Source organism: Vidua chalybeata, chromosome 5, assembly GCF_026979565.1.
Source record: "Vidua chalybeata isolate OUT-0048 chromosome 5, bVidCha1 merged haplotype, whole genome shotgun sequence".
Taxonomy (NCBI): Eukaryota; Metazoa; Chordata; class Aves; order Passeriformes; family Viduidae; genus Vidua; species Vidua chalybeata.
The window spans coordinates 48525795-48547207 of record NC_071534.1 but is presented as its reverse complement, the minus strand read 5'-3'; the positions used below and the strand labels follow the sequence as shown (position 1 = coordinate 48547207).

The following is a 21413-nucleotide window of genomic DNA, read 5'->3' as shown; positions in this document are numbered from 1 at the left end:
GATTTCCTGAGCCAAAGAGCCACTAGAGTATTTCACATATACACTATTTAGGACTAATAATGCCATTGTAAAATTCAAGTTAGTTGGTTTCTTGGCTGGCATTAAAGAGAAGTGTTCCACTGAGCTAAACTAATTTTCATACCATGTGAAAACAGACACCACATGGCTAAAAAAGTATTCCCTTCTTACAACATGAGGATATTCAAATGGCTGTTGAACATGTCATGCCAAATCTATGTTCATAAGGATTTTACTTGGAACTTCTATTGGTCAAAATATTTTCTGGCAATCAAAGTCAGACCTGGAGCTGGGTTAGTACATATTCTGTTCCAACTGCTCTGTGTGTTTAGGGGAAAATAGGTACAGGTGTAAAAAGTGGAGCTGCTTTTCTTTGAAAGAGTCATTAGGTACACTGCAAATATACAGAAAAGGTAGCTTTTGCAGGTAATTCAGTTTTAATTTTTTAGATAAATAATATTTTGGGAATATAAGTTTGCAGAAAAATTCTGGAAGTCTGACACAATCTGAACATAACTGAACACTAGGCCCAGAGGCACCCTATTCCCAGACTCACTGCAATTCACATTACAGGGTGTAGGTTCAATGATTTTGTAATAGATATGAAAAAATGATGATTGGAAAAAATGCTTTATGGTACAAAGAAATCCACATCTGATTTCTTGGATGAGGAACAATTTTTATCTCCCAAAGAACATTTATTGAAGAGGATTCCTTAACTGAGAGTATTTTGTTTACTGGCATTTTCATTTAGATCTAATTTTTAAAACATTTTCAAGGAATGTAGCTTTAATGTCTGCATCCATTATTCTCCCTGTGACAACATTAACATCATGAATCAATTAACCAAGAAACATTATTTGTGTAGAAACCCACTGTAACCTCCAGCTTATGTCTACAACTAGACGTCAGGACTCAAGGGAATACAAAGGTGGACAAACGAGTAATATTATGCACAACCTGCTGTTGACACATTTGTTCTCCATTTCATTACGATTGTATGCATGGTCACAAATTTTATGGGCATGGCATGCACTGTACTCCTATCTTCTCCACAAACAAACAGTAACATTAGTCAGATTAAAGTATTAAGCTGAATGCATTTATAAAAAGGAAATGTGAATTTATCTCAAAATAAAGAAACAACAAGAAAACATGGGATATTCAGTGCAAACTGTGAAAGTGTCACAACCTTAATTACTAGTGCATATGTTTCTGCAGTGGGTATCTAAAATGGAAAACTCTGTCTCCTAAAAAAAATGACTGAGGCTGACATCTTTCAGGTGCAGCCGTCCACCAAAACTGAAGGACCAAACTGGATACATCCATACTTGGCTATATCCAAGTATGGCTAGCACTGGAATTTTCACAAGTGCTTTGCATAAACTGCTTTTTGGTATATGACCTATAATCTGTTAACTGAACAAGGCAGGAAAGGTAAAACTCCAGGCCATCTCTGAGTAGAAAAACAGAAGTTTCCATTTCTCTGAGCTTCATTGTCTGCAGATGACCTTTCAGATGTCTAAGCTCTGACTGAAGCTCACCCTGGGCTTGAGGCATCGGCAACATGTCACTCCATGTTGACCTTTTGATGTCTAATTAGATACACTAATTGTTGAGCTGTTCTCCTGGGCAGCTCACCTGGCAAGGACAGAAGGGCAGAAACACTGTCAGCAGACTACAGTGAGCACACAGAAAGCCTCTCTCAACAACATCACATGCTTAAAAACGAGTCTAACTCATGGTCCTAAAAGCACAACTCATTCCACCACTGTCTCTTTATGACTGGGATTCATGTGATAAAAACACATCATACCTCTTGGAGTTGGAAAAGTATCTAAAATACACTGGACCTACCTGAATTAAATTTCTGCTTTAAATTATAGCAGAAGTAGGATTCTGTCAATTCACTAATTCCTTTAAGTGCTGCATTGCTTTCGGTAAATGATCACTGTTTAGTTTGGAAGCAGCTCTACAGCTACTCTTTTACAGCTCAGAGAGGATAGCAGCTAAGAAACCAAATCCATCAGACCCTGTTGTTTTGAAGCTTGGAAATGACTAGCAGTAGGATCCTTGTATTTTACTCATATGTGGAATTCAGGAAATTTGATAACTTCAGAGTGTCAGAAAAGAGACCCAGATCCAGTTCACACTAACTCTGGGATGGCATGGGTTTATAATTTGCCAACATTCCATTTTAAACTTGAATTTAGACCTAGTGCTGCATAATATTCAAAGATAATACAACTTCTCTTCAATGTAGGATTAACAATGAGTAAATGAAGTGAAAAATAATCTTACTAAATATGCAGACTCTAAGGAAATATGTTAGAGCATGCAGCCTTTTTGTCTCTCTTAATTGGAGGATTAAAGTGTTTAGAGTATGACAAGTTCTTTAAGGAATACAATTATGAAAATGCTGTTATTTGGATTATGCTGTAAAAAATTAATGTATTTCAGGAATAAAGGGAATTTTAAAGACAGATGTGGCATGAACCCAGAAGAGCACAAGTTGTTCCAGATTTTATACTTACTAATAAACAATCATGTTCTATAAAACATGTAACAGTTCTAAATTATAAAAATGTTTGTTACATCAAACATTAGTAACTTTATAAAGCATGAAAATACAGTCATTACTCACAGTCCAGCTGAAAAAAAAAAATCCTTTATTTGCATCACAGATTCACAGAATGTTTTGGCTTAGAAAGGACCTTACAGATCATCTAGTTCCAACCCCCCTGCTGAGGGGGATACCTTCTACTAGAAACAACCTGCTCATGAAAATTCATATTAAATACATCTAATTCTCTCTGAAAGTAAAAGTGGCTACTAAGAGGTGGAAAAAGCAGTAGACAGAAGCACAATTAATCCTTGAAAGAACATGCCATAGTACTTTTCCCAGAAACTTATGTATTTTTAGAAGTGGATTTTTAAGTGAAATTAAAGTGAGAAAATTATCTAGGAGCTCAAAAATAAGCTAGGAGATTCAAGAGAGATGGAAGACTATAACTGAAGTACTATCCAAGTCTCTGAATATGGAGTGATGCAAGATGGTGGACAAAAAGGAGTCCAGGGCTCCCACCAAGACTATGTGACTGTATTCTATCTTAATAGAACAACAATGCTGGAAATCTGTAATTTATATGAGAAACATTATTGTCAGTTTACATAGCAGTCACCAAATTTCTAGCTTTTGAGGGTTCTGGGCAGAATCACAGAATTATGACTACAAGTGAGGGGTCTGAGTCATGTGAAGATAAAGGAAGGGATAAACATCATTAGGGGAATCACAGAAGTCTCCATTTTAAGAGCCCACTGAAATGAGGGCTATTTCAACTTGCTCTGCACACTTAGCACACCATGTGAATGTGTGACCAACCAAACTGTATTTGAATACAGAGACATATGAAAATGTTAAAATTGGCATTTGTCACGTGCCATTATTGCAGTGCTTGTTGATCAGAAAAACAATTAAGTGAAGATATCACTGTGTGGTGGACATTGGCAAAAATATATGTAAAAGTATAGTAGTAGTAAAGAATAGTAAAATCTATGGGATAACACTTGGTCTCATTGAACTAAGTACCTTCCCATCATATTTTAACAAATGGTACTTGAAACAACTGCTACAGATGTTAATAAAACTAGAATCCCACTCATGGCAGAGCAGCCTGCCTAACCTGACCTGTGTAACACAAGCCAAAGAGTCTGACTCACTAATCCTTGCCTCAAGCACAGAAGCATTTGGGAGAGACAGACAGCAGCTGTCAATGCAAGTAGCTGCAAGAAATTGTGTTGTTAAGTTGCTAGGGATCATAACATCTTTATTAGAAATATGTACGCTGTTTCACACAACTTAATAATTTGATGTGCAGAACACTATTCTGGCTACATATTACTTAAGAAGTAATCAGCAATGCACACAAGAACACAGAATTCGATAGAATATTGAATGGAAATCCTTATTCAAAGCTCAGCAAAATAAGTTGCCAAGAAAGTATCCTAGATTTGCAGAACTATCACACCAGCAAAAATCAGTAATACAACTGATCAGAAGAAGATAAAAACCCAACCTACCCATATCATTAAAATTGATTTAGTGTGGTTAAGTACCCTTTCAAACCCTTCAAGTGACATAACCTCTTAAACTATCTCAGATGCTTAGGGCAGCCCAGCTGTTTACAGAATTTTTCATGCAGCCAATGGATAAGCATGCAGCATTCTTGACAATACAAGCTGCTTAGGTGTCCTCTGTGGCATAAAACACACATTTAGTGACTGAAGGTGAGCACCAAGATGCACACAAAAACACATTCAGCTGAAATATCCTCAGCAAGGTTCTCAGAGCTAAATACGTAGAAGCAGACTTCTAGGTCCTTTATTGTGATCTAAACAGTAGTTTCTCAGCAGATATGATTGAAACTAGAAATAAAATACACTTTTCTGACCCTGAAAAAGTGTTTTTCCTTCTATCCTTGTCCAGACTTAAGGAAGACCTGGAGACCCTCTTCTCTCCCTAAGCCTCACTCAATTCTGAACAAAGTTGCTGAGCACAGAGCAAGTTGCAATTCCACTGTGTCTCAGAACTATGAACTTAATAAGAACACAAAGCAATCTTTGAAGGAGTGGATGCCCATGGTGCAGGAGATAAATACACTCTAGAATGAGTTTCTTTCATCTTCTCTCTGAAGGAGGAAGCAATTGAGAACTTCCATTTGCTTTGTCCACTAGCATACCTTTTGCCTGCCACCTTTCTTTTTCATAAACATACATCTCCCTTCAATTAAAGCTTGTTTCACCAAATGCTCCCCAGAACAATCCCAGAAGCTCCAATTAATTAGACAATTCATTTTCTTGCATGGTACATTTTTATCTGGATACTCCAGTGACGCAGTTAAGAAAAATGACTGTGTTGGCCTACTCCTGAATTCAGTGGTGCAGTCACTGATTCAGTCACCCATAAAGCAGAGAGGGAAGTGCCTTTGCATACCCTCCACATACTCTCTGTTTTCAATCAGTGAAAAACACAAGATGCAAACCTAGCACATTCCTGTTTTCTTCCATTGTAATGGTGAGGGAATCTGAAAAGAGCAGATGGAAAGAAGCTGGCACAAAAGGCTACCCTTGCTCATCACCACTACTGGCCTGCAACATTGTCCACAAGGAAGACTCAACACGAAAGGATACTAAAGATTACTCACAGCCACCATTATGGCCTTTCACCTCTGCACATACTAAATCCTCCAACATCACTTAGAACAAACTACTTAAAATCCTCCTAACATAATCAGCACAACAAATAAAACAACAAGCACTGTAGACTTTCTCCTTGGGGACAGTAAAAGCAATCTAGCTCCCTCACAGACCATATCATGCTCTGTATAAACAATAATAAAACTGGAATAATTCTGTTGACTGCACTGGAGTTATTCCAACAATACACTAATCAAAATGAGATCACAAGTTAACTCAATATATATGAATAGTGACAGCTGCTGGTTTCTATAGCAAAATATAGTAAATAATTATAATCAGAAATACAAGCAAAAGCAACACCTATGTATAATTCCATTACATGCTTCCATGGAAACTACAGGTTTGTAATTCTCATTAACTCAATTCAACTGAATGAATTACATCCAAGCAGCAAAGCCAGCAAAAAAATACTGTCTCAAAATCAATCATAGAAGCAACAGAAATTCCTACCCAGTTTTTAAAAATTAAAGCACCCTTGATTTTAAACAGTTTTTAAACAGTTTTTAAAAACAGTATTTTAAAAAAGCCTCTGGTTTTAAATATCTTCAATATAATATTAGGAAATATGATTTTCCTATCAGCAGTGTAAATAAACCATAAAATAAAACTATTATTTAAGTCACCAACAGCTCATTTTCTTTCCATTAAGGTGCTTTAAGTAGAATCTCAGTCTTTTCTTACAAAAAATTCAAGCAAGACAATCTAATCCATCAGTAATGTCCTCAAGATGGCCTCATATATGCAATAAATTAAACACTCTCAAGTATTTTATTTTTTCGAAGTGGCAAAGACTCACTACATCCCAATCATATTTCCCAGATGGTGTCATGAACCTCTTAACACTTCATTTCCATCATGTTCCATGTCTTGAGAAACCTGTTTTCAATCTTTCAAACACAAACAGGGCCTCCACCCTCTGTTCCCTGATGTTAGATTCAACAGTCCCCAGCCAACATATTCTTCGTATTCTTTTAGGATGAATAAATTCATCTCCTTCCTCATCAATCACAAAGAAACCTTCAATGACAGATTCATGTTCTTCAAAACTCTCTGTAAGTATACTATTTATGCCTTCTATGAGGAAATGGAGGATATGCATTCATCAGAAATAAGTAGCTCCAAGCCAGTCTAGGAGAAGCATCTGCAAAGCTGACTTGACCCTAATCTTGCTCCCAGTGTACTGGAGCTGTGACCTAGAGTTACTGCTGCTTTAATATTTCATCTAGAGAATTGCTAATTCTCAGCTCTGCTTACTTAAAATGAAGAGCTGTAAAGGCATCTAATTAAGTTCTGAGAATTTGGCTCAGTGTCTCTATGTGGAAAAACACAGAATGCACTGATCTGAGTTGAAACTCTCTAAAATGAAATTCCATCTCTATACCTCCTTTGTCTTGCATCCAGTCCTTTAATTTTAACAAAACATTCCTGTTGAAGAATGTTTTTTGTTCTTCAAGTGTCTAATAACTGATGACTTTGTCTCCCTGTTATTGCCGCCTCTCGAGATCCACATTGTACTTAATTTCAATGATTTTTATTTTGTTTATACATTTCAGACAATTTTATCTCTAGTGAAAAAATAAGTCATTCACTAATCAGAGTTCTGTTTCTCACTTTGCATAAGAAATCTAGGACTAGACAGACCACCCAAGTCCCCAAACCAAGTGTTCTGCATGCACAACTATCCATACATATTGACATCAGCAGAAGAATGCTTCACAGAGTATCCATTCCCCAAAGCCCTATCTACAAATCACAAAACACATTTAGCAGCCCATAGTAAGCTCCAGAATTTGCCATAATTATGATGTGTGATATTTGAATGGGAAATTCAAAATTTTATCTTTCTTGTGTGTTAATGCCAGAACTTAGAATTCCAATCTCTATCCCAAAAAACATTTCAGTATTTGTCCCACAGTGCTTGTGTAACAAAATTCATGAAGAATCAGTGGAGCTGGCTGGACTGAAAACCATGTTTGTGAAATCAACATTCTCCCAGCTGGCCAGAAGTCTGCTAAACTAGGTCCTTCTTCCTCATCCCTCTTTCTCACACTCCTAGCTGTACAATGGCAGTTTTTGTGACAAGCTCTTTTTCAACACCTCTGTCTGGGATTCTAGTGATTCTGGAGATTGAGAGTTGTGAGCCTGAAGAGCCCTAGCAAGAGTCAGGAAACAAAGTTAGTCACCACTTGCCATCTGTAGATATTTAAGATGAGAACCTGCATTATTATGGTGATCTCTGCTCAGTGTTTTCAAAAAATGCTCATGAGTGCTCCAGTTCCAGGAGAAAATGTTGAGTCCTGGATTCCAAGCTGGCAAGCATACTTGCCCTACTGCCCCTGATGCAAGTGCCTCAGCTCCACAGAAAGTCACTTTCTTTTTTACATTAAAATTCCCACTGACATGTAACAAGAATTTCCTTTTTCACTAGGCAGGTTCCTAGACCATTCATCTGAGCTGCCTAAAGCACACTTTACAGGTGCTTCATTCCAGTCTGGGATTTAATTTTGTGCATTTAAAATTTAACACCTGCATCCCAATTTGCAGAACTATGTACCTTGCTGGATTTCTCTCTTCCATTTTTTTGGTGGGAGCTGGAATATGAAGTGTAAGAAACTAAGGAAACTGGGAGGTAGTTTTACCATCATTTGCCCAGAGTTGTAGGGCTCCATTCCTCCTCCTGTCACAGACTTGCTATCTCAGGTGATATCAAAGTCACCTCCTCAAAGAACTGTGTTCCTAATCTGCATCCTGGGAATATCACTGAAAGAAATGCTGGGCATTCACTGCTACATCTAAACTTGAGCATTTTATATATTCGAAACATGTACATTGCCTAATGTGAACAGCTGCCCCTTCTGCCACCTCCAAAATAGCTACTGTTCAGTGTTTCAAGTCTGTAGCTTACTGACTTATAACTACCATTGGTAGCTCCCCTGCCTACAAAGACAGAATACAGTCAGCCCCCATCTCAGAGGGGGCTCAGTTAATTACAGATTCATTACTTGGGGTTTGACTTTTCAGTGATAGCTTTTGCATGAATAAATAGCACCCTCAGAGCTGAAAAGTGTGACACAAACAATGCACAGAGCCAAACTGAGCTTTGAAGGAGAAAACAGAATAATTAAAATCTGCTTATGAAGTTAGCAGCATTCACCACATGGCTCAGAAAAAAGATATTACTAACTTCATGATCTAATAATTCAAGACTGCACTTTATTGCAGATGTACCAGGATGGGAAATTCAGTCTGCATGAGTAACCATCCATCTGGTATTTGATGCTGCTTTCATAAGCCTATAAATAAATGATCACTTAACTTAGTCTTTATGTACATTACACATACAAAAGAAATATCAGCTGTGCTGACTGAAGCAGGAATGGCTGCTAACTTGCAAGAAAATGTATAATTTCTATACTACATTTATGTAAATATCACATGCAAAAGAAATCCAAACTCACATCTCTCATCATTTTCACTGCTTCCCTGGTCCTTCCCAGCTTCCTTGCACACATTGCCAGCCTTCTTTTAATATATACTAACACATTGGTGTCCCTTCCTGTATAAGAGGAGAAAGAAACAGCATTAAGATAAAACAAAGGTTCATTTAGTATTCCAACACAAAAGGAAACACCGTTTTTTTCCAAATTTTTCTTACTCACTACCATCAATACTTCCACAAGAATTTTAATAAAATGTTACCAAAATCTGAAGATTTAGATGCGGCATAATAGAACTGAAATCAGTAGAAATAATCAATACATACAATGGTATAAGTAAGTACTCTTGGGTTGGCCTTGCGCTGGTGAAATATAAGCAGATCTGAAGGTACACTTATGTACATGCTTGTTAACAAGAAGTATTAAAGCAAATCCTCATCCTCCTAACAATCTTTTTCTTAATGATTAGAAGAAAAGTATACTCTGAACTTTTGATTTACAGCCTTTATTCTTTAACAAATTACCATCTTCAAATTCCTCACACCACTAATTATGGATGGCAAATTAACATATTTCAGATATGATAGTCCTGTGTGCCAGAAGATTCCCTAACAGTGAAGATGACAGAAACTAAACAGCAGTTATAATTATTCTCTTGGAGAAATCTCACTCCTTTCACTTCTCATTCGCTTTGAATGTGAACTCTTAAAATGCTTCTGGACCAACAGGAAACGAGTGGACAGATAATAATCTATAAAATTACTGAATCATGAAAATGTAATACACCTGCTACAAATTACCTTTGTGTATAGCATGTGCTCTGTTTTTAGCCTATTCCTAACATTTTCAAGCCTTTCATAATAAGAACAACATGTGTGCTGAAAACATTCCAAGTACCTACAAATCGTTTTAAAGCAGCGATTAAAATTTTCAAATAGCTTAAGCAGCAGGTTGAAAGGACTTACTTTAGGGGAAAAAATAAATAAGGAGAGAAGAATTTCTTTAGCTGTATTCTGTATTACCTAATTCCTTATCTCTTTATTGATTCCTATATATTTCATACACAATTTTTTACTTATATCTGTTTCCACATGTTTATGTAATGTACTATGAGGTATACATTTCAGGTTAAGCTTCTTTTCAGGATTTTGAGAAGGAATGGTCAAAAGGCATCTACTTACTATGAAACTGAGATAATTTTTCAGACTAAAATTCTCTGAGGTTACTAATGACTTGGGATGCCTAACATGAGCAACCATAAAAATAAAATTGCCCTTGCTTTATATAAACTATCACCTTTTGCAAGAGGGCAAGTTGGGTACTCAAAGTCATTATTTACTCTTTATGGTTTAACAAAATATTTTATGAAGGAGGTGGAACACATGAATAAACAAAAACATAAAATAATATGTTGTTGTTCAAGAGATTACTGTGTATTTCACCTTTAAAAGATGAAATGCCCACTCTTCATCCCAGAATTAACTCTGAAGACCAGAAATGGAATGCAGGACTTTCAGAACCATGGAACTGCAACACATGTCCCTCCTCTCCACCTTTGTAAACCATGCAGAAGTCCAGCATATAATCAAAAGAATTCTATGTGAAGCCCCTGTGTCCAAGGCAACATCTGAGGCTGGATATTCTCTAATTTCTGTGGGTGCACACTGACATTTTCAAGGGGAGACCAAGTGGTGCAGAACAGTGGGATGATCAAGCCCCTCCTGCAGACACGGTCAGAGCTGGCAGCCACTTTTCAGCCTCCCTGCTCTGTGACAATGCACTTAGTCTTGTGATTCAATGGTTACTTCCTCTGCTGCAGTACTGAAGGTTCAGGCTGTCAAATCTGATGATGACAGTAGGCACCTAGCATACACAGTTTACAGAGATACCATACATGTATCTGCCTGCACAAACCTTCCCAGGTTACCTTGGACAAAAGCATTGTGACAGTGCTTACTAACCACTTATTGTGTACTTTTCATAGAATTGTTGCATTCAGGATAGATTGAGTGCACAAACTAAGGTTTCACAGACAACCATAAGCCTCCTAGAGCCCAAAAATTACTTCAAGGGCTCAGCTGCTTTCTATTTTTACTTTCACCAAAAATGGACAAATCATCCTAAATACGATTTTACAACCAACAAACGTTTAAAATACTACCCCCAAGCTCTATGAAACCTCGGGTTTTCAGGTATAGACTTGCATACACTTTTGAAACCAGGATCACAGAAGGTTTTCCTATGTACAGTTATTATCAGTAATCTTCAAATTATGGAGGATAGCCAGAGGCTGTGAAATCAGGTCCTGAGAAACCTGAAGATGCCCAAAAGTATGCTAGTGCTTGTATTTACGCAATCAATTTGTGTTATTTTGCCTAAGATATACATTGCAGTCTAGAAATAACCTTGACTGTTCGCTTTATCTTTTTGGTCATTTACTGTCGTCAGTAAATGTATTTTCTTAGACTTAAGGAGTATCTAATAAATAGCACAGCAGATAAACCTGCTTATTTAAAAATTTTTAAAAAGTAATAAAAATCTAGATTTCAACTAAAGCACTTTATTATTCCAGCTTTTAAATTTTATGTTTCTGTGACCTTTCTTAATAACTAACTGTAACTAACTTCAAATGCCCCACTGGCTAATGAGTCTCATTAACTTTTACACAGAACAACACAGTGTAAGCATTTACCCCCAGAGCTGATGGAAAAAAGCAGGCAAAGCATCACTTCACTCCTGTTTCCACCATTCTATAGTGCCTTTTCACAACAGGAGCCTGGGTTTGCAAAATGGCTAAAGGCAACTTCCTTAAAGGGTGCTCAGCTTTTTCTGAATGTCGTATCTCTTTGGCTTTGAGACCTTTTTTTTCCTGTTAAGTACATGCTTAAGCATTTTCTGCCATGACAAAATAAAGGCACATCCGTAATCTGAGCACTGACAGCTCAGAAACAGAATCAAGCAAAAAACACTAAAACAGAATAGTCTGGCTCTAGGACCACATTCCAGCCAATGTCAAACACTGAGCACACAGTCCTCAGGGGGAAAACAAAAAACCCCAAAACCCCAAATCCAAAGAACTCTTTGGAAATTCTCTCCCTCCCAAAAAACTTACTGTGTTGGGCTTCATATTGGGCACCATGGTGCTGTAGCTGCTGACTGCGCCTGTAACAGCCCTCTCCAGCTTTCAAAGCCTGCTTGAACAGCTTCTCTGCTTCTACAATTGTTGTTGCTTCCTCTTCAGCTAAGAGAATATAAGCAGTAGCACACCTGCCAAAATATCAGAGGAAAAGCCATGAGAAAGGTATGTGAAGTAAAAGCTGTATGAAGACACGCAGACTGGAAAGGATGTACTAAATAAAAGAGGCAAGGAAATTTTGTCTATGTAACTTTCGGATGAACTATTCCGATGAATAAATATTCTATCAACCACACCACGACTCTCATTTTTAGGTACTGTATCACTGAGCCCTTGAGTACACCTACTGACAACTGTCCCATAAAGTAAAGCAACTGCATCACTAAGCCTACATCCCTAAAACTCCTTCTGAAAATCCAAATTAGTTTTATGCACTATTGTTTTAATATAAACAGTATCCCTTACTGTAATGATACGAAAAGAATCAACAGAACTGTAACACTTGCTATATAAAAAGAACATATAAATGTAGCTGTAAAGATAAAACAACAGCAACAAAGAAAACCCAACCCAGACCAAGCAAAAACCAAAACAGCAACGTGCCCTTGCAGCAGAGCTGCACTAGAAGTGTTTCCAGTAGGTTGAGGGAGGTGATCCTTACCCTCTAGTCAGACCTGATGAGGCCACATGGGGGTGTGCTGTGTCCAGTTCTGGGCTCCCCAGTACAAGGGGGACATGGACATACTGCAGAGCGTCCAGTGAAGGGCCATGGGGGTGATTAGGGACTGGGGCATCTCACATATGAGAGAAGGCTCAGAGAGCTAGGACTGTTCAGTCTGGAGAAGAAAAGGCTTTGGAGGGAATTTGTCAAAGTTTGTAAATACCTGCAGTGAGGGGGCAAAGAGGAAAGTGAGAGGTTCCTTTTAGTGGTTCCCAGTGACAGGACCAGAGACAATGGGCACAAAATGAAGCTCCCCCTGAACCTCAGAAACACTTTTTTTTACTGTAAAGGTGACTGAGCACTGGTACAAGCTGTCCAAGGAGATTGTCAAGTCTCGCTCCTTGGAGAGATTCAAAAACCTGCTGGACATGTTTCTGTGCAATGCATTGTAGGTGGCCCTGCTTGAAGGGAGAGGTTGCATACTGACCTCCAGAGATCCCTGCTAACCTCAACCATTCTGTAATTCTGTGAATGTGAGTAGGACAGGCTTATAGCTCTCTTTTCCCTTTTATGCTGCATGTTAAATCATTAGACAAGAAGAAAAAATTATTTCTCTTCTTCTGATGAAACACATGAAGAACTATCTGTAAAGCACCAGTTTATGAATTCTAGAAAGTAACAATCTCAGTTCAGCAACCTAAAGGACTCCTTTTATGCATGTTAGCAGCATTTATACAGTTTGCCATACCAGTAAATCATCACAGCACTGAGTTTATTGTGGGGTCTCAAAATACTACACTTCTCATTGAAAAAATAAATAACAGACTCAAGGACCAAAAGTCACAGCAAATTACATCATGTTCTCTCATACTATGAAATGAGTATTTCAGAATGTGTTTATGAGTCTCTTCTTTCTTGCTTCTTTTCTTGATGACTGAGAAATCCAAAAGGGAACTCTCCACCCTGTAAATGCGTATTTCATATGCTCATCAGGAGGTAACTTGATTAACATTTTTCTATGCTGTTCCAAAGCCTGCTGACATCAATGGGAAGACTCCCATTGTCATCACTACCCTAAGGATCTTCTGTGTAGCTAGCATGACATGCAGCTGTGCTGTTTTCCTTCTGTTGTAGGCCTTCCTTCGATGTGCCTGTAATCCTGGTTAAAAATTACTACAGCAAACCCCCAGCCTTAAAATATCATTAGATGCATTTTTAAAAGACAGGAAATAAATGTTAATGTTTTTATCACTCACTCGTTCAATTCCAAAGCTTCATGTGCTGCAGAAATTCGGGCTTGAGGGTTTCTCTCTCTCCAGGCTTTTTGCATTACTATTCAATAAACAAAGGAGAAGAAAGAAATATCAGTTATTAAAGGATTAACAAGGAGAATCTACTGCACTATAACAAAAGAATTTCTTGATCTCAGCCTAACTCATGACAGAGCATTTCATATAGCTCAGTGATATTCAAAAAGACACATAACAAACAGGAGCTTTTGTCCCAAATACTCAAGTGTTTTTTCTTCTTTCATTTAATTAAACTTTATTCTGGGAGAAAGTCTGGCTGAGAGATCAGGCTGTCTGGGCTGCCAAATATAGAGGTGACAAGCAGCTACTTCCTCTTTGGGTAACTGTAGAATCTATTCCATAGGAAACAAAACAATAAAGGGACAGTTGGGGTTATTATTCTTGCTCCTTATTAAGCTGTTGCTTTATGTGAATAAAGCTAAATGGAAACAACTTCCAGGCTAATATTACCACTTCATAATTACACCACTGAGTTCTGAAAATATGATTCATGTTAATAATGTGTCAAAAAACTACTCTCCTATGTAATTGTGCCTTCAGAATGGAGCACCCAACTGTTAGTATCTCTCCCTTACTAAGAGACAAAGATTTATCTCTTCAGAGGCAAATTCTAATGACTGAAATCATTGTTGTATATTTTTAGTAGAATAAAAGTCTGCATATGGACTTCACAGTACAGGCTTAGCACAACTAAACCTGTCTGTACAAATTTACAGTTGTAAATGTGCCATTCCCATTTTTTACAGACCTAACGACATCAGGGAATGAAACACAGGTCTCAAATTTTACATCAGCTCTCTCTCTTCTGTCAGTGTAGACTAAATGGAACCTGGATAATGTAATTCAGTCTACTACACTGCAGCTGGAGGCAAATTAAACTATGTATATTTGAAGCCACTGCAAGAAAGAGGATGAAAGGAACAAGCCTTTACACTTTTAAATGGTACTTGAATGACTCCAGAAACACAGCTGAACAACACAGCAACAAAAATTAGATTGTTTACATATATAGACACTTGTTCAGATCTAGAATTCTACAAATTCAACAGTTTCTCAGCATGATCACACTTTTGTCTTATCTACATGAAAGAACTGATGTCCCACTGCCTTTTTCTTGGATCAGTTTAAATCAGCCATTAATTTATTATTAATCCAGTTGTTCACAAGGTCTCTTACTAGCATCTGCAGGCCGCAAATGATCTGTGTCACATGTAAAGAATGTCTGATGGTCCTGTGCCGAAAGATTCATATCGTAGTAAGTCAAAGGTTCTCTTCCTGTTACCCACGTATACCTGCAAACATGCCAACAAGGAGACATTTTGGTTAAAGAGGTCAAACTTGGCAAAACTAATCCAGAAAAGAATCCCAGACCTCTGAGATAGGCATAGCCAAATAAGTTCATATGGCCAATCTTCTAACCAATATACATTGCATTTCACTGTACTGTGATGGAGCAATGGTAGCTAAGCCTAAGCTAATGAAAATGTACACATTGGAACTTGGTAACACATATATTCAAACATTAGGACTCAATGAAACCTATATGGAATTAATTAGTTTTTTTGCTATAATGGATTTGAACAGAAATGCTGCATTAGCACCAGGTTACTTAGGTTACTCCGTCTTTTTTTATAAGGTTGCCAAAAATTGGAGAAATAGCAAATATTAGAGAAATAAGAAAGTGCATTGGCATGATTTTCAATTCCTTTCAATTCAGGAACATTTTATGAATTACAGAAAAACCTGACATGAGTGCATTTATCCACAGTTGATTTTTTCATCTCTTAAGTTAGATTAATGGAAAAGTACAGTTAAGCTCCTTAAGCTAGTACTATGCCTGAAAACTGTAATTTTGTAGCACCTACCGATTATATTCAGCTCCTCTGAACAGATTTAAAGGATTTCGCCAGACTTTGCATTCTGTAAGAAGCAGACACACACATAATGAATCTCTCCCAAATTACAATGGTACTTGAGGTTTATAAAAAGTATCAGTTACCATACAATGAGCCTTATCAAATGGCTTATTTTTCATAGGTGCAAATGCAAAAACCCATCAAGAGTACTGAGATGAAGGTAATCAGACTGTTCTTCCTATCTTAAATAATAAATTAATTATAAACTAGTGTCAACAAATGCAATCCTTCCAGACAAATAACCACTAACAAAGCCCCAAGTGCCACATGAAAAGATAATACTGATTAGTTCCAGGACTCACATTTACCATAATGCAGAACTGAAGACGGATCACACTGGGTTATTGCACTGAAAAACAGCAATTAACCCAGTCCCTATGGACTTGTTGTTTCTCCAGAAAAATGTCACTGTCCAGTTAATGCTGTAAATCACAGCGAATCTCAGCTACAGTTGCCAAATTTAATTCCTCCTTAGTTTGTGAAGTAAAAATCCATGGAAACATCTGCTGATCTTACTTAAGACAGAAGCAGATGCTGAAATTGATTGGCAGATAAAAGTTGATTGCATTCTAAAGATTTCAGAATATTAGAAACATTTAATAAATTTCCCTTGGGGGGAAAATTGTGAGTTTTTCACACTGTAAGAAATAAGAGATATGGAAAACAACAATGCAATTTAAAGCAAAAATTGAAAAAATATAATCAAATTGTACAGCCTCTGAAATAGTGAGGTCTTGATTCTGGCTTTTCCTTTAATTTAACATCAGATTTATTATCTTACTTTCAACAAAGACAATTCACTCCAGTGAAGGTGAGAACGGAATAAACCCCACTATTTGCACAAAGACTCACTGAGAGGCAGCATGTTATTCCACCTCAGATCTGTTACTGGATGACATGGGGCTCTGCAAAAACTCACCAGTAGCACTGGCCTTCCAGCATTTCACCAGGTGCTTTCTACTAAAGATACTGACCAGCGTATTTCTCCCTTTGAATTTTTCTGACATCATTTCTAAGGAGATCAAATCAAGTCTTCTGGTAGAATATTGAATCAGAAGGGTATGTTTATGATAACAAATATGCCTGTTCCCTTTATGCCTGTTCTGCTAGGAAAAGTACTGAACAGCAAGTCAAGTCCTCCTCTTTTCTCATGGACACAGCTCCCATATCTGTATGGGGCTACAGTAGCATGGAGAGAAAGCATTTTACAGAAATTATTCACAGTAACAGAAGGACACCCTCAGCAACACAGAAACTAGTCAAGTAGAATAGGAGGTGGGCCCTCAGTTTGCTGCCTACCAGCAAGTGCATGGATCAGACACAGGAACAGGCAGACTTTAGGGAAGAGTGTATCCTTGAAGTACCCATTTCAGCAGGCAGCTAATATTAGAAAGTTCCACTGGTTTACTCAGCAGAAGTGCTTGACTGACATTCTGCAGTGCTTTGTTGTGCAGCCAGAGAGTATGGCTGTTTGACAAGCTTCAATCCCACAGTTTTTATATAATATGACTTTCAAACCATTGTAAATATTAAATCAACATCAGACTTCTCAGTTCCAGAGGTGTAATTCAATGTCTTGACCTACTCTGTTTGCAACCAATGAGATTAGGTAACAACTACCTGATTGCAGTGACACGTTTTGTTCATCATATTTGAATTCAAGTGGTATCAATCCAAAGTATGAAGTATTTTAGCACTATAGCAGGGAAAGGTTAAACTGAGGAACAAGAAGGGGAGGTGCACCTTCATGTCCTGGGAATGTTTTGGTATCTGTGTGTCTAGTTAAACATGGTGTTCTCTTGTTCTTTTTGTCTTGGTCTCTGCTAACACCATGGTCTCAGTACATCATTCTTTTCTTACCTTTCGAAAGACAAAGGTATCTACTGCAACGTTCTACCATAGTCAAACATCTACATAGTAACACATGGTGAGCCAAGAGAAAAAGCCATCTCCATCTTGCTGGACAGCAAAAATATATCCCATTATTAATGCATGGTAAACCAAAAAGCTTGCCTTTTCTGTCACATTACAAACCAGCAACTATGTCCTAATTTTAATCTTTCAGAGACTTTTTCAATGATCACTTTTTGAGCACTGATAGCTTTCTGAAGGCACAAATAACAGGCTATCCATACAGACACAGTGTCCAGAGACACTGTGAGTCCCAGCTCAGTGTCACTGCACTGCAAGCAAACACACTCCTCGACTAGCTCTTTGTATCAGGAAAGTCAAGATGCTTGTGTGAACCTCACTAGTCAAAATACTGTGCCTTCTGCTTTAAAATGACAGGAGTTATTTCAGGCTGCTGAAGTGTGACTGACCCCACTGATGAGTGCACACAGGTGGTTCCAAGCCATCCCATGCTTTCTGCCAGTTCACCCAAATCTAATACCCTGGACCATGCAGTGCTGCTATTCACAGCCTCTCTTCAGATGAGAATGACAACAGCTGAATTTGCTGTGCTATATGGAGGCTTCCTTAAGTAGACTAACAAGGTTTTGTGATGCCACCTATATTATTTAACATGTAAGTTCAGAGCTAATTTTTGTTTGCCTGTTTTTATGCACACCGAGGAGTAGAGGTAAAATTTGCCAGGTACAGACATAGGGAGCTCAACTGCAGAACAATGTTTTCTCCATAAGTGTATTTTTTTCTTTTCCTTCACTTTTCTTCACTTGTAAATTCTAATATACTCTAAAAGCCTACAGATTAAATAAATTTAATAAAATTCTGGCTGATTCTAGGCGCACATCCCTAATTTATTTCCAATATTAAGATTATGGCCTGTGAGCCAAGCTAGGACACAGACAGATAAGCTTCATTTTACAGATGAGGAACACAAACCCAGATGCTCCTGCCCTGACTGAAACAGTGAGTATCTCCCACACGAGCCAGAAGCAATAGCATACCAGCATTTTCATCACTCATGAGCTAGTTTTTCAATTCATCCTCCCCAGGCAGCTAAGTCATCCAATTAGGGAGACAAGTTCCTCTGTGTCTCCTTCAGTCCACAAATTTCAGTGCTTGGGGGACTGATTCATTTTAGACAGGCTGGCTTGTCTCTCAGAGGAACCACTGCCCAGGCAACCAGGCACCTGACCCAAAGTGCCTCAGGCTTGAATGACTTAGGGTCACTGTTGCACTGAAACTTGTAGGGGCTGTGAAGGCCTGTAAGCTTGTAAAATTCAGGCCACAAATCATGCCTCCTAAACTGGAGGCCTTTTAAAAAAGCCTGACTATGTTAGGACTTGCCCAAAGTCACAAATCAAATCCATTGCAGACTCAGGAATGTAACAAACCCTTAAACTGTTAAAAGCCACAATGCTTCCACTTACTAAGGTGAAATCCAAATGTTATTTACATACTACCTACAAAAAGTAAGTTTTTATTTTTATTTATTGCTTTTTTTATTATCTAAAAAACAAAGTGATGCAAAACCAGATGAACATTTCTAACTTCATTTTCTGATTATTTTTTTAACAACTTTGTTATTACTTAAAATTGTTTCACTAAAAATACTGCCTGCCTTTAGAATCACAGGATCAGACAATTGGTTGAGCTGGAAGGGACCACAGTGGCTCACCTCATCCAACCTCCCAGCTCAAACAGGGTCGTCTCAGAGCACATGGCACAGGATTGCATTCAGATGGTGCTAGATTATCTCCAGGGAGGGAGACTCTGGGCAACCTGTTCCAGTGCACGGTCACCTGCACAGTACAGAAGTTCTTCCTCACATTCAGGTGGAACTTCCTGTGCATCAGTTTCTGCCCATTGCCCTTTGTCCTACTGCTCGGCACCACCGAGCTCCATCCTTTGACGCTCTCTCTTCACACAGACATTGATGAGGTCCCCTCACAGTTGTCTCTTCTCGAGGCTGAAGAGGTCCAGCTCCCTCAGCCTTTCCTCATAAGAGATGCTCCAGCCCCTTAATCATCTTTGCAGCCCCTCCGCTGGACAAAGGATACTGCAGAAAGGGCACGTGCAATTTCGCAGGGTTTTCACAACAAGGAGAAAACAAACGCATTAACCCCGCAGCCTGAACAAAACGCACTGCGTGAATTCGGGAGGATGCAATTAGCAATTAAGGAGGCAGCAGTGCCTTTTCCCGAGCGGAGCGGAGCCCGAAGGCAGGCGCGGGCGCGGCGCCGCTCACCTGAGACGCTCTGGCGGTTCGAGTCCGCGTCCCCGCCGGCGGCGCTGGCGGCGCTGGGCGCGCTGTTGTCCACCCCGCCCAGCAGGGGGCGCAGGTGGCTCACCGAGACCTGCTCGATGAAGGAGGTGCCGTACTTGCGGAAGTACCACCACTCGAAGATCTGCAAGGCACACACGCCGTCAGGGCCGCCGGCCCCCGCCCGCGCCTCGCCCGACTCCAGCCCGCTCCTCCCCGCCCCTCCGCCCGCTCCCGCCTCTCAGCGCTGCGCCGCAGCCCGACAAGCGAGGAGGCAGCTCCGGCCGCCCCGGCCTCCTCCCCGCGCCTTCCCTGCTCGGGCACACGGAGCAGTTAAATGTGACCCAAGCTTAGGTGGAAAATGTAAAATCTTGTCAACGCAATGTTTTTAATTAAAAAACAAAACAAAACAAATAACCTCTATAACCTCAAATTATTTCAGCTGTTAGGCCTCTTTCTTTAAATTTACGTCTAGAATATCAACCCCCCTCGCCCGCAACCTCCCATTCGGCCCGGTATCAGCCACGCCGACAGGATGCTGCAGTCGGGGTGAATCCGCCTCGCCTTGCCTCAACTCTCTTTGCAGTCCAGAAAATGTGAGCAAAAGCAGGTTTGCTTGTTTCCCCAGTAAATGCTTCCAAAGAGTTTAATTTGAGTTTAATTTCCAATTAGTTTAATTTAAAGAAGAGTTAAAAATGCCCAACAAACTCCTGGAAGCTGAATCCTGTTCCTTTTAGGATTTTCCCCCCCTAGCTGAACTGTGTTTTATTTTGTTTGGCTGACTCGGGCTGACTCCGAATTAGTTTTATTTTCAAGCATTTGGTTGAGCTAGCAAATCAGAAAAAAAAAAATATTATTTACAGAACTCTATTTGGAAAATAATTTCACAGCCTCAAAGAACAACTTGTAATTGAAATTATATACATAAACATATAGCTGTGGTATTTTCACCAAAAAATATGTTACTCAGTAAGAATACACATATTTCAGGAAACCACATAAACCTGGAAATGAAGTCTATTTCATATAAATATGGAAAAGAGACTGTAAAAACTGTAAAGAAGCACATGCTTATAATAAATAGATGAGTTGCACTTGAATTGTCACTCAAACATCTACATACCACAGGAAACAAAAAAAAAATACCTAAGGCGTTTTGGCAGGACTTTGCAATACCGATTGCACTAAAAATTGGGAACGAACAGTCTCTGCCCTTCCCATTTTCCTCGGTATCTCCATTTGTTACACCAGTACTGCAAGCTTTGATAAAATCTCTTCCTACTAGGCACAATAAAATCTAAGAGAAAGGACTGTGTTTCCATCTTTGTCACCATCAGTGTGTTGCTAGGCAGGTTTTGGTGGGTCAGTCAACAGACAGTAGCGCTCTGGAAGGCCTCTTTGGGGTCTGCCTGCTCCAGAAAAGTTCAGGCCAGGCTTCACACACTTCCTCCTTCACTATTTTTTGATTTTTAAGTTCTCTTGACCTCTTTATATAGTTGAAATTACTT

General features: G+C 38.9%; 1 protein-coding gene across 3 annotated transcripts in view; it reads right to left on the bottom strand.

Moving 5' to 3' along the window:
• ST7 (suppression of tumorigenicity 7) overlaps positions 1-21413 on the bottom strand; it is a 133715-nt gene that overhangs the window by 29416 nt on the left and 82886 nt on the right. For all 3 annotated transcript variants that reach the window (XM_053943449.1, XM_053943452.1, XM_053943450.1), the window contains exons 3-8: positions 19891-20050; positions 15687-15741; positions 14998-15113; positions 13768-13843; positions 11827-11981; positions 8736-8833 (exon numbers count right to left, since the gene is read on the bottom strand). In XM_053943449.1, coding sequence (XP_053799424.1) covers positions 8736-8833; positions 11827-11981; positions 13768-13843; positions 14998-15113; positions 15687-15741; positions 19891-20050 — 660 coding nt within the window. The remainder of the gene's footprint in view (positions 1-8735; positions 8834-11826; positions 11982-13767; positions 13844-14997; positions 15114-15686; positions 15742-19890; positions 20051-21413) is intronic.